The 14263-nt window shown below is 42.2% G+C and overlaps 3 protein-coding genes across 3 annotated transcripts; 1 reads left to right on the top strand and 2 right to left on the bottom strand.

Moving 5' to 3' along the window:
• Positions 1-532: 532 nt before the first annotated feature.
• Positions 533-2117, bottom strand: LOC102705084. Its single transcript, XM_040525364.1, has one exon. The coding sequence runs from the start codon at positions 1995-1997 to the stop codon at positions 846-848; it is 1152 nt and encodes a 383-aa protein (XP_040381298.1). The 5' UTR covers positions 1998-2117; the 3' UTR covers positions 533-845.
• A 3305-nt stretch (positions 2118-5422) lies between these two features.
• On the top strand, positions 5423-6570 carry LOC107304320. The gene has a single exon (XM_040525487.1). The coding sequence runs from the start codon at positions 5459-5461 to the stop codon at positions 6149-6151; it is 693 nt and encodes a 230-aa protein (XP_040381421.1). The 5' UTR covers positions 5423-5458; the 3' UTR covers positions 6152-6570.
• A 244-nt stretch (positions 6571-6814) lies between these two features.
• LOC102704816 (probable E3 ubiquitin-protein ligase XBOS36) lies at positions 6815-13262 on the bottom strand. The gene is made up of 8 exons (XM_006656529.3): positions 12668-13262; positions 10968-11027; positions 10706-10777; positions 9756-10079; positions 8911-8957; positions 8664-8807; positions 8437-8540; positions 6815-7672 (listed from the first exon to the last, which is right to left on the bottom strand). Exons 1-8 carry the CDS (start codon positions 12842-12844, stop codon positions 7341-7343), a joined length of 1260 nt encoding a protein of 419 aa, XP_006656592.2. The 5' UTR covers positions 12845-13262; the 3' UTR covers positions 6815-7340.
• Positions 13263-14263: the final 1001 nt, after the last annotated feature.

Raw genomic sequence — 14263 nt, 5'->3', positions numbered from 1 at the left:
GATGGTAATTCAAACAGCTTCCAATTTATGAGCCACGAATACTATAACTTCTCCAAAAACAGATGCTGTAACAGAAATGCAATGTGGTTTGGTCCAAAATTGTGATATATAGGCGAGAAGGTGAAATACATGGCAAAAGAAAGGAACACACATCATGCAAACAATACAATCAGGTTAGTAGTGTACCGACAACATAATACAGGTTGAACATACTGTCAATCTGTCACTGACTCATTGCTGTTGTACTGAAAATTTGAATATGCTATAGAGAAATAATATGGCATAAGCATCTCGCATTTTCACAGCATGATGATTACAGTTTATGTAGCATCCACGAATATATGCTTCCTGTAAGCTTATCTTACAGAGTCAGCTAAAATTTTTCAATACGACTTTCCAGTTTTCAATACATTCAGGAAGACATAAAAAAATCACTGACAAAAGAATCTTGCAAAGGCATTTTACTTTGAACTGGAAGCAGCAAGTTATTCCTCGAACGTCTCACAGATGAGATTATATCAAGATATATTTTTCAAGTTTTGTACCAATTGAATAATAATTGATTCATTCATATGCACTAAAGATGATACAGTGAGAGTACAACAGGGTGACTGACCAGTCAGTTTCTATGTAGAGAGAAAAAATGATCTGAAGTTGCTCATCTGGTAAAGAACATACAAGGTAAAAAAACAATCAAAGTTTTGATCCAGCAACGCTCCAACAAACAAATGCAAGCCAAAATCTTGTGCCGTGCTATCAAACTCCGGCAATCGAGTGTAGAATTTCTCTATCAAACACAATTCCATCTGAACCAATCACGCAGAGACAAGCTAAGAAAGGATTGATCACAAGACAAATAACCATCCACGCTTGTAAAACATGAGCGCGCCCACGGTCACCGCCGACCACACTGCAACAATCCACCGGGCCGCAAGCAATGCAGCCTCCTTCATGGCAACCGACCACCCAACAAGCCAGTCCAGCTCCGCCACTCCCTCAAAGTAGTCTTTGCCTTGCACCCGCCACAATGCCAGCAGCGACAGCACAAGCAGAGGCGGCGCGACAAGCTGCGTGGCGATTGCGCAGAGATGGTGGTTGTGCAGGAACACCTTGGCGCGGCCGTACTCCGTGTCCGGCGAGCGGCTGACGTGCAGCCGCTGATACCAGCAGAAGACGGCCTCGTTGAGGTACATCTGCACGGCCGCCCGCGAGGCCAGCAGCTGCAGCCCCGCCGCGGCGGCGAGCAACTTCGCCTCTAGCTCTGGACCGTCCACGAACCCGCAGCATTGGAGGATCGAGGCTGCGGAGGAGACGAGCACGGCGAGGTAGAGGAGCAGGCGCGCGGGCCCCGAGGACGCGAGCACGGCGAGCCCTGATCGTGGCTGGTCGGTGCCAAGCCAGAACGAGCGCGCGAATCGCGTGGCGGGGAGCGCGGCGAGCGACGCGAGAGCGCCGGCGAAGGGGCTGGAGGAGAGCAGCGTGGCGACGAGCAGCGCGCCGAGCGCGGCGGCGAGGTGCGCGGGGCGCGGGGAGGGGAGCATCACGTGGCGGAGCAGCGCGACGAAGAGGAAGACCACCGCCGGCAGCGGCGCGAGCGGCGCGGCCGCCGCCGCGGAGGGGGCCGGGAGCAGGAGCGCGGGCGGCAGCAGCGCGAGCGGGAGGGCGAGCGCGAGGTGGAATCCGGCGAAGTGCGGGCGCGTGGCGAGCGTGGCGTGGGAGAGGCGGAGGCGGTAGAGCTGCGCGGAGTTGGAGCCCGCGTCGAAGGGAGACTCAGCGTTGCCTCCGCCGCCGCGATGCTTGGGGTTCCCGGATCCGGTGCCGGCGGCGTTGGGCGGGCGGAGGACGGCGCGCGGGGTGGTGGAGGGGACGGCGTCCGGGTGGATGTAGGTGTGGAGGGCGTAGAGGAGGAGCGAGGGGAGGTGGAGGAAGTGCGCGAGCGCGGCGAGCGTGAGTGTTGCGCCGGCGTAGATGAGCGAGGGCGGGACGGGGACGGCCATCGCCGGCGTGGATCGATCGCCGGAGTGGAGTGGATCTCGGTGAAGTTGGCGAGGTCGGTGGGTGGGAAGATTAGATGGATTGCCTTTTTTTTTTCTTTTTTGTTTTCTCTGCGTCAAATCCAATTTGATCCGGGCTGCTTTGGACGGCTTGGATTCTTTCGTGCTGCCTCCGTTTTCATCTCTAATTATTAAGCTGTCCAGTGAAATTCAAAGTTTCTATTCGTCTCATATTATAAGATTTTCTGATCTTATTTAAATTTACATTAGACGTATATATAAACATAAATATTGATACATAGATGAATCTCAATAAATTCAAAAAATCTTATAATATATAACGGAGTAAGTGTAAGCTAAAGTATATACTCCATGTCTGTTTTGATATAATTTGGACGTGTAATCCCCTCAATTTAGTGAATTTAGGGAAGATAACGATATTACAATTTTCAAAGTTACTAGTAGCAATTACTTTAATTTGGTAGCATTTTTTAGTCAGATTGCGTAATGTTCAAAATTGATATACTTCTAGAGTTTTTGCGAACGATTTAGAGCTATATCATTTTATGCGGAATCTCTAAAAAAATTACATAACACGTTGGAACATAAAAGAACCTCAATAAACCTTATGTGTAGCGATTGATGATACTATAGTATCCTAATGTGTAGCAAGTGCTCGAATTATTAGTTACTTAGGTTGCGTTTTTCCCACATATTTTTCTCAGATTTTTTTTGCATGAATGCTTTCTGATTTGGCTAAATAGTATATTTTTTATAAAAAAATTCTAAGTTCATCATCTTACATTTATAAATTAAATTTTTATCTTTATAGTAGTTAATTTCATTATTTATATTATTAAATACCTACCGCAAAAATAAAAAATCTTCTATTTTCCCGCATTCTCAAACACATTATTAGTACTTCAAATCTTCACTAATATATATGAATGATATTAGATGACTATGAGTACCCTCCCTACAAGACATTTGGCCCATTATCATAAAGAAAAACCATCAATAGCCTAGTTTTATTTGTCAAAAGTAATATTTTCTTAACATAATTGTGCCGTTATACATCACGGCATAAATGACACGTCTCTAAAAGGCTGAAATATGTCGTTATCAAAATACTATTCCGATAATCCCGTTCTGAATATTGTTTGATGTTATGGTAATAACGATATTATTTTTGACTCTATCGTTTAGATTTTCTTTCAGATAAAAAACATGGAACGGAAATAGTTTAGACATTCTTCTAACTGTTTTCTTGCTAGTTCCATTCAAAGTGAGTAGTACTGTTGGATTTATACTCTCAAAATAGTTTAGTAGCAACTTACGTTTATAATTTTTTTTTCGATTTGACAATGATTAGAAAGTAATAACTAAGGTTGGTTCACTCATAATTAAACCTGTTAATTAATTATGAACGGAAAAATGTAATTTCAAGGGCATGTACAAAAATGTGATAAACGGCAGGATGTTGGCCCAATCCGGTGTCATTTTATAATAAGATGTACCTCTGGGTGTCACATGTTAACTTGGGCCTCATTCGGGTGGCCCATCATGGCAGACCAAACCAAGTAAGAAAATAGGCTCAAAACTCCCGCTTCTTATAAGACATATTTTGTTTTGTTATATTAAAATTAAATCAAAATTATTATGTTGATATATCATTTATGTGATATAAAAGTGAAGTTATAATAAAGTACTCGACGGATCTAGATATTGGGTCATAAAACTAATAGAATAATCTTTGGTTAACTTATTATTCTAAAAAAATACGCTATATGTTTTAAAATGGAGAAATACTCTGTTTGACTACTAACACTCCTTAACTTTTTTTTTATGCTTATGCTTGTAAGCCAAATTTTAGATTTTCTATCTTAAATTTAGAGTTGACATTGAAGTTTTTTTTATCATAGTTTATCTTTCAGTTTTGGCTTTTTAGTAATTTTAAACATATGTATGAAAGTTTTATTTATAATTTTCTTTAAATATGCCCTTTCTTTATTTTTTTAAAGCCAAAAGATGAGCACCTAGCTGATTCAACTTGGTCCTCTCAAAGAAAAAAAAATGATTCAACTTGGTCCGTTTCCTTTTCTCCGTGAAGATTCCTACGTGCCAACCCGTTAATTAATATCATATGAATTCCATATCATTATCTTTTTTAACACAAAGTAAACATAGACACTAATACACGTAAGTACGTAAGTGCACTCATCCATATGGCATCCTATTACAGTCTTACTCTGAGAGTACCGGATCGGTATATTTCAAAATCGATAAAGTCATCACAAACGGATAAGATAAGAGAATAGGTTATCACCATTTAATTTGATGGTCAAAGAAAATTCCGAAGGTAAGACGCGTTAATTAAACCCGGTGAAACATGAAAAATTCAGCACTACATCACCCATACTACGTAGATGCTGCAAGAATTCTATTCCGTTTACGCATGATTTGACCCGTCGAATTTACGTTTAAGTGACATTGAACTTCTATCCGAATAGTCACTGTCAAATTGAGAAAAATAAGAGAGAAAAAAAATCAATACTTCCTCCATATTTTTTATACAACCTTTATGTTTAATCGTTTATCTTATTTAAAATTTTATCCAAATACATATGATTACTAGCATATTATCCATACGTTATAACGAAATCTTATGAAAAATATTATTAGTATGTTATTAAAGTATAGTTAATGAAATGGCTTGATATATATGTCTAAGTTATTTTTTTTAAAAAAAAGAAAGAAGTCGGTGGTGGGGGTAGGTGGTGATTCACCGCCACCACTCTATTTTATAGCAGTAGATAAGTCATCCTTAAATCTATCATAATAATAAATCAAACTATAAAAAATATTTAATAATTATATATTTTTAAATAACATGAATGGTCAATCGTGAACGTAAATTTCAACTTTTAGTCGTATAAAAACATTGGAGTAAGTAGTAGAAAACGTATCGGTCAGGTTCCAGGTGTCAACAACATTCGGAAGAATAGTCATCCTTCGAACCTGAAAGTAAATTCCACGAGGATTCAGGCTTTCGTCTAGTTTGGCGTTTCTCAAAGTTTGAATTTTTGATCGCTGTCGTACTCGTACGTACTTTTTTGAATTGATCAAATCAGCTTGAATTTGAAATACCGAGTTGAATTTCCACGTAGGCCGCGCGAAGACGCGAAGAATGCGCGCCAAAGCCCAGCCGAGTTGCGTTGCACCACCTGCAGAGTGAAAGCGATTTCGCGCGCTAACTTTCTCTGCGGTTTCGCGCGCAGCGAAGCTACTCCTCGTCCTCCTCCCACCTCCCTTCTGCTTTCCCCCCTCCTCTCCTCGCCGCGCGCTCGCCCGCCATGACGAATCCTTCAAACCATCCATGGGTATAAAGGATAAATCCTACTGGCCTTCTCCCTCGCCGCCCACTTGGTGGTACTTACCGTGGGTGATCCGGTGATCGATCGCTGATGTCGGAGGCGATGTTCCGGTTCATGTCCAAGAACGGCGGCGATGGGTGCGGCGGCGGCGGCGGAGGAGGAGGAGGCGGAGGCATCGCGCTCGAGGTGACTGTGTTGTCGGCGGAGTCGCTGAGGTTGCCTCCATCGTATTACTATTCGCTGATTCCGAGGCGGCTGCGGCCGTACGTGACGGTGTCGTCGGTGGCGTCGGCGGTGGCGTGCAGCACGGCCGTGTCGGAGGGGGCGAGCGGCGGCGGCGGCGGCGAGCACTCGTGGAACGACACGCTGGTGGTGCCCGTGGGCGCGGAGTTCCTCGAGAGCCGCGGCGGCGACGTGCACGTGGCGGTGTTCTCGGAGCCGGCGTGCCGGCTCGTCGGCGGCGCGACCCCGCTCGGGTGGTGCAGGATCCCGGCCGCCGACGTGCTCGACGGCCTCCGCCCCCCGCGCGCGCTCCGGCGGCTCAGCTATTCGCTCCGGTGCCCGCGCAACAGCGGCGGGCCCGGCGGCGTCGTGCACCTGGCCGTCCGTGTCCTCGGCGACCTCGAGTCCCGGCGTCTCCTCTCGCCGCCGCCGGCGTCGCAGACGGCGGCGCCGGCGCAGCCAGGGTGGTGCCGCGTGGCGATGGGCATCCCGGTGTCCGGCGCCTCCGCCGCCGTGGTGGGGATGCCGGCGTGGGCGTGGGCCGGCGAGGCGTCGCGGTGATCACGGCGAGCAGAGACTAGCCGTGGAAAAACGGTGGAAATATTTTGTGCATGCAGCTCTCATCGTGTCGGACTTTTCCTCATCGAGACGTTGACTAATTGCTAATGGGTTGGTCAAACCTCTCGTCGGCTCGTCGCGTTGTTCTACGTATCTACGTACGCCGAAGCTTCCTCGCAGCTCTACGTATGTACATACGTATTATAATGCCATACGTGGTTGGATACTCGGATTGATGGGTTCCATAATTGTAATTGTAAATGTAAATAAGTCATACTCTCCCTCTCAAAATATTAATATATGACGTATATTTTGGGACGACGAGAGTCCCTAATTTTGAGATGAACTAGAAACGCGGAGTGAGAGAGAAAAGTTCTAATTGGTTTACATACTCCATATTGAAAAAAATGGACAAAGCAATCAACAGTACACTTATATTTTTTTCATTTTACAGTGTAATACTTTCTAAACATTATCTAGATTTATTACCATTAAGGCTAAAATGTCTTACAGTATAAAAACAGAGGTAGTATATTTTTATGTTGTTATCGATTTAAAACTCAAGATGGGTAGACCGCATTAGAAAGCCTTAAAATCAAATTTTAAATTTTTAGCTTACTTGATAATAGTGTATAGATATTAAATGATTTTTTCCCAGCATTCTGGAATCTACTTGATCAAACATCCAGTTTCTTTTTTGGCTGGTCCAAGATTGTGACAGATTAATTTAGTATTGGGAATGTAGCAGTACAAGTGTACAAGACATAACTTAATTTACCATGAAACACAATAAAAGAAAATGTTCTTTTCTCTACAGCCATTCAGACCAACAAACGCACACTCCCCCAGCCAGTATCAACGGCACCACCAAAACCAAACCAAACACAATCAATCTAGTCACCCATGTACACTCCTACTCCTACTAATTATACACTGCAGGCAACAAGATGCAATTTTTATCAACTAAAATCATCTTGCTCAGGAACTTGAGAAGAGATATCTCTGCCAAATTCAGAGCTTAATTTGCGAGACACGTTTCTTCAGAGTTGCGACATCCCTGCCAAATTCAGAGCTTAATCTGCGAGGCACATTTCATCAGAGCTGAGACACCTCAGCCAAATTCAGAGCTTTTCTGCAAGAAGACACATTTCTTCAGAGATTGAGATGCATCCGCCGCTCTGTGAATTCATGGTCAGGTCAAGATGGCGGAAGGCGCGAAAGGTGCGTAGTAGAGGGGGACGACGGCGCCGGCGCCGGCGTCGGGGTCGATGCTGCCGCAGCCCTTCTCGCCGCCGGAGGAGGCCTCGTGCTCGCTGCCGCTGGAGCTCTTGCGGCGGCGACCGGACCCGAGGCCTCCGGTGCTCGTGCTGCGGCTCGCCGCCGGTGTGGCCGTCGTCCTGAAGGAGGCGACCCCGCTCCGGCAGAGCGGGCACGGGATCTCGCCGGCGATCCCCGCCGAGTCGTAGGACTTGATCACCGAGCAGAGGTCCAGCGCGCATTTCACGCACAGCTCGTGCCCACAGCCTTCACAGCAATAGTGATTATTAACAAGTATCGTTTTAAAATGCAGCTAATATGTGTTAACTTTGAGAGAAATCTTGCGCCTCGTAGCTAGATACCAAATTTTACGATAGAAATTTTGTTACATTGATAATGTCAAATTTTATACTAAAGATATGGTAATTCTCGGTACATCACAAGGACTATAAAAATACTATAATCTTGACCATAGAAATCATTTGAAGTACCGGTTTAGTTTTATGAAAAAAGATTGATACATTCAAGTTTGTCATAACAATAACATCCACAATATTACAGTTATCTATTTTTTTTTAAAAAAAGTACTATCATATTGACCGTTGTAACGAAATTTCTCAAAAGAAAATTTTAACTTCCATAGCATTTTTTACATCTCATCTCTAAATTTCTACATATACTTTACAACTAACAAGTGAGCTCTTTGGTCCCACTCTCATTTATTTTTTTTTTCATTCACAAAATATAGGAAGCCGGTGGTGGAGGGTGACAGATTCGTCGCTCGTCCCCACTTAGTTTGTTTTAAATATTATAGATTTTGTAAAAACCACGTAGTCAAAATTGTACTCTGCAAAATTTGTCATGACAAAAACTTCCAGAATGTTGGACTCTGAAAAGTTAAAAACTGATTGATCTTGGGACTAAAGGGAACAATGCGGTTTAATTTAAATTTACATGTAGACGGTTAACTATTTGCCTGAATGTCTGAACGATTATGCATGGATGGATATGAGCAAGAAATTTGACACTACCTTCAGCAGCAACATTGCAGGGTCTCTCGAGGCAGACGGCGCAGGCTTCGGAACCTTCGTCGACGCCATCAGCGAACTCTGACGACAAGTTCAGACCTTGCTCCCTGTAATCTCACCAACCAAACAAACAAATCATAGAACAGCACTCCAAACTCACTGCATTTGCTGCACTGATCATTTGCATTTGCAGAATTGCAGTAGTGATCACTGATCAGTAGGATTAGTACCTTGCAATGTTGATTAGGCTGGGCAGTGGCTGGGAGAGGTAGCCGGAAGGAGGAAACTTGGGGATCGGCAGATGCGACTTGGGGGAGAGGACGTGTTCAAGCCAGCTGCAGCCCCAGATTCTGGCAGCGTCGATGGGGAGCCACCTGACTACCACAAATCCTTGCACCAATGAGCATCAAATTCTTGGCACAAATGACAACTTAAATGATCTTAATCTGGGTGCTAGCTGAGCTGATTCGTGATTACCCATTGCAATTGATGACTGTTCGGTCTGCTCCTCTTGACACAAGTATCTGAATAAGAACACAGGAAATTTTTGTCATTCACAATGGCCAAGAAATGATCAGTCAGAAACTTGAACAAGAAGGTTAGAGGAGTAAATTACTGAAAACCACCGACTAAATAATTAAAAAACTAAGTATCTATATATTTAGTGCTAAATTTAACATGAAACTATATGTCTAAAACGGGACATTGCAAAACAACTGATGTAATGCCGGTTAAAATAAAACTACACATTATTACCTCAAAAAAAAATAAAACTACACATTATATATCTTCACAACCCTTATGCTAGATAAACATTATAAATTTGTGTAAATTTACGCACACATGTAGTCTTACGGCCTATAGCGCTTTATGATAAACTCAATGTTAAATATATGATTAATGTTAACATTCTTAAGAAAATATCAGGAGATACGGTGTAAAATTTAAAACATTCAGGTGGTAACTTGTACCATGAGGCGTTTAAATTTTAATTGTAAATACTTAGAGGTATTTTATAATAATGGTAAAATTGCTATAAATATGTAGTTTTCTAGTAATTTAGTCAAAGCATATCTATTTTTGGAAAAATTAACCAACAAAAAAAGAAACTGATAATCTCTATTTGTGGGAAATTTACCCATGAAAGAAAGAAAGATTTTTTAATCATTTTTGAAAAGTATCCTGAGGCATTAAAAATTTTAATGTAAAATTCTAGTAACTCCAGATATACTGTGTCTCAAGGTCTAAAAAAAAATATGGTGACTTAAGTTATTTTTTTTCAAGTATGTCAAAAAAGCTCAAGAAAGAAACTTGGGACTTACCTGGCAGCACTTGACCTCGCCGCCGCACGCCGCGTAATGCAGGGGCGTGCTGCCGGCGCCGATGGACACCATGGGCGGCGCGGCGCAGGGGAGCGTCTGCGCGGCGAGGCTGCCGTGCTCGTCGATGAGGAGGTGGACGCAGTCGACGTGGCCGTGCAGCGCCGCCAGGTGCAGCGCCGTCACGCCGCCGCTCGCCGCCTTATTCACGTACCCGTCCCTGTCGCCGGCGGCGTCCGCCAGCAGCAGCCTCACGCACTTCACATGCCCGCCGGCCGCCGCCATGTGCAGCGCCGTCCGGTTACTGAGGTTGTCCACCTTCCACACCTTCAGTAAAAAAAAAATCATGATCAAATGTTAGTATTTTTTTTAACCCTTTTGTTACCTCTGTAATCAATCGTTTCGGTTAATTAACTGAGCTGTATTTTTGAGAAAAAGAAAGAGCGAAAATTTTACATACATATAAGTTGATAAAACTAAAAAAAAAACAAATGTAAAGATATCTATAAGCTATTATTACCTCCATCTTATAATAACTATAGCTCTATAATTCAAATTTAAACCATAGAGCTATAATTATTATGGAACCGACGTACTACAAAACTACATATATAACGTTAAGTTTACTATAAAACATTAAGTATATCACAGAACTATAAGTTTAATAACATGGTTATCAAAGAGCTACAAATTTAAAATTTAGGTCCATAACACTATTAATTTTTAATTTATAGAAGTTGTAGCTTTCTAATAAACTTACGTTGTAGTTTTATGAGACAATATCTTAAATATGTAGGTGTGTGGAAATTTTGGTACTAAATTCATAGTTCCGGGATACATATTCTTAAATATGTAGTTTTATGATAGTTTTGTTAAAGTAAAGTAAAGTATTGTAAAATTTACTAAAAGAAAAGGAATTAGGTAAGCTGTAAGAGCTGATCAAAATACTGTACATTGCATCTGAAAACCAGCAGCGTCTGAACCACCTCCCAGTGACCAAACCGGCAAGCTTGCATCAATGGCGTCTTCCGTTGAACGAATCCCCATGTGAAAACACGAGCATATGCAGAAATCAGGATCCAATTCAGTCAGAAACATGGACGAGAAAGAGCTGGTTGGTTGGTCGATCAAACAGCTCCTCTCCTTATTAATTCAAAGTCAGAAACCGATGGCTCATGCAGAGCTGAGCTAATCTCCTACAGGGAGTTCGCTCACCTGTCCATAGATGTTCCTCGCATTCACATCTGCTCCATTCTCCAGCAGCAATGCAGCGATCTGATTGGCAAACATGTGATGAATTTTAGCTGAACATATCGTCAAAAACTGATCAGAATTCCACAACATTTTTCTCGATTGTTCAGACTTTGATCAGAGACTGAATTTTTGCCTTTTGGTTTCCCTCCGGACAACATGAAAAGAAATAATTAGCGAAGATTTTGTCGTTTGAATCATCAACGACGTCGAGCACGTACGATCGATCGTGCCCCCTTTTGTGGTTGATAGCGTTATGAACACGACGGCATTAAATTTTCGGGTGCAACGTACTATGCTGTACGTGCGATTGGGGAGCATAGGTTATGGTCCAAACTTTTCATAATGATTTTGCAGTAAACAACTCTATATTTTTCAGACCAATATTTTGTTTTCGTTGCTCCATCTTAAAATATAAATATAAATTTAGTTGCTCCATCCAAATTTTTCATAAAAAATAGTGATACTTCTGGTACCTTCTCAGAAATGATAAAATTGCTCTTTAAGTTTATCTTTAAAATACAATTATTTGCCTACATGCGTCCCTTTTCTTAACCACTCATAATTATCTCTAATTTAATTTTTTATTAACTTTCTTATATATCTAAACCAATCATGGTCATTCCTTATCGTAATTCTTATTTTCTTAAGAACAAAAGTACCTATACTTTTGAGATGGAGAGAATGATTATTTTCTTTTGCCATTCTACATAGGAGAAGCATGCAATTTCATTAAAACGTGTCGCTTTCTTTATAATTAATTGCACATCTCAATCAGCTTGAAAGGAATTTGAGTATGAATTTGACACACAATTACAAATCAATAACCTGCAAAATCAACACAGGCAACTTGCATGCGTAATGTTTAAATGTTACATCTCACTAATGATATCATTTTAGGTAATTTTTTTGGACAAACCAAATTAAGAGGCGTGTCAATGAGCAATATGGAGGAATAATCACCCGTTAGCGTTAGGTTTTCTGTCACCTCATGCGTCCATCACCGGTTAATTAAAGCTATCTAGGGACTGATAGATATTATTATTTTTTATACAAATCATAGTGATTAATAATTGATCAACATATATGGGATCTACCAATAGAGCAGTAAATTCTTAAACTATTTTCACTCCCAGTTCCTACTTTTGTGATCCTTTTTTACGATGGTATTCATGAATATAAGTATGAAAAAAAAAAAGGAAAATCCTTCTTGCATAGTATTCCTATTTCATTAACAAATGAAACCAAATAAAACTTGTCACTAGGACATAATCTTTCGTACACTTTGCTATTTTATCATTGAAAATATAGTAGCAGCCGAGCTCAGATAAGCTACTCGCTCACCAAGCTAATCTTTTTTTAATCACTTTTACTATTTGCTATTATCAAACGTTTGATTTTTTATTTTCTGTCAAACATGAACGTAATGCATGGAGTCTGGGGAAGATATGTATGGGATTTTTTTTTACTTGCGTGCATGACTTTAGATTATCATTCAATAATAGTGACTGAATTTGATTGATAAAATTAAAATTTTCAAGCATTTTATCAGTAGGTGGACTCTTTTTTTAATCCTTTTTTACACTAACTGGGCGTGCGTAGACCGTTGATCAGTGATCCAACGGCTCAGATCGATCGATGGCACAAGGAAAGGAAGTACGTACCTCGTGGTGGCCTTTGGCGGCGGCGATGTGCAGCGGCGAGCTGAGGTTGCCGAACGTGGTGCACCGGGCGAGCCCCGGGTTCGCCGCCAGCAGCCGCCGCGCCTCCGCCGCGTCGCCGTCCTTCGCCGCCGCCGCCAGCCTCTCACCGAGGCCCGCACACCCAAGGGAGTTGCCCATCTATCGATCCACACGTTACGCGCGCGCGCCTGCCCGGCCGGCCGGCCGGCCACCCCAGCTAGCTCGCCGGCGCCGGAGACGACGACGAAAACCACCGCACCGACCTAGATAGCTTCGCTTAGCTTGATTTGGTAGAGGAGGTTAGCTCACGCCACAAACCTGAAGAGATCGCTCGATCGATCGGCTGAGCAGCTAGCTGGGGTTGTTGGCAAAAGCAGCAGCTACTAATTACTAGGCTAACTACGCAAGTATATATGCAGTGCACAGCCACACACACATCTCATCTCATCTCGTCTAATCTAATCTCGATCGATTTGGTGCTCTCTCTTAGCTTTATGAGGAGGCCTCCTGGCTGGAGCAGGAGAGCCTAGAAGCAATTAAGCTGGGCACCATGATTAGCGCATTAATTAGTTTTGTGCGTGGCGTAATTTGCAGAAACATCCCCATGAGCCCGTTGATTTGCCTCAGAAGTAGGTATACTGTTTAATTTGGGGTGTGATCGAGCTTTTTGTTGTCACAAATGGTAGGATTGAGATCATATTCATGCCGCTGTCAGGCTTGAATTATTGTATTTTTTTCCCAGTGAATTTAGGGTACGGACGGTCGTGCCATCTGCCAACCCCTAGCATTAATTATACTCGTAGAAGCTACTACTACAGGAGTAGTTACTAATTAAGTGGTAATTAATTATGACAGCATATGCCATCGTTAATGGTATAGTTGGTCCGTGATTAACCTCCTTAATTTTTTCTGGGTCTTTCTACTATTGGTATTGTTTTTCATCTGATGGAAATTTGTCTTGTACTATATTGAAAACAAGATTAGGATTGGTTGGTTGTCAGTTGACAGTACAGAAAAGATGGTAAGGAGAATTAAACCTCTTACAAAAGGAAGAATTAATTCCCGGTTGCCCAAGGAAAAGAGGTGAACCTCCAAATATTAAATTCGAAATGTAAACCGATCAAATTATCTAGTCAAGGCAGCACCAGGAAACTAGCAAGTAAAAATCTAGTAAAATGAAATATTACTAGAATATAAGTCCTAAACGGAAACCCCACTAGTTAGGCTTCTACTGGTAGGAACCCGTACATCCACCTAAGTGCAAGTCGTAGGCTTAACATGGATGCTCGTATTTATTACTTTAGGGCTTCTTTGGTTTGAAAGATTTTCAAAGAAAAAATGGAGGAATTAAACTGTCTTCTCTAAAAATTCTGTAAAATTTATGTGATCCGAAGAAGCCCTAAGTATATATGAATATGTGATGTATCCATTAACAACATGATGCATATGGTGAATCTCAAGATACGTCAGTCGGGTTTTTTAGGGGTAGATGTACTTGTGTGCGTTCATGGGATAGGGTCAGCGTGCGTGCTCGTGTGTATATCGAGATGTGTTAGTTCAGTATTCAAATGTGCTTAA

This window comes from Oryza brachyantha, chromosome 6 (genome assembly GCF_000231095.2).
Source record: "Oryza brachyantha chromosome 6, ObraRS2, whole genome shotgun sequence".
Classification (NCBI taxonomy): domain Eukaryota; kingdom Viridiplantae; phylum Streptophyta; class Magnoliopsida; order Poales; family Poaceae; genus Oryza; species Oryza brachyantha.
The sequence above is the reverse complement of the archived record's forward strand: the minus strand, read 5'-3'. Positions and strand labels throughout refer to the sequence as shown.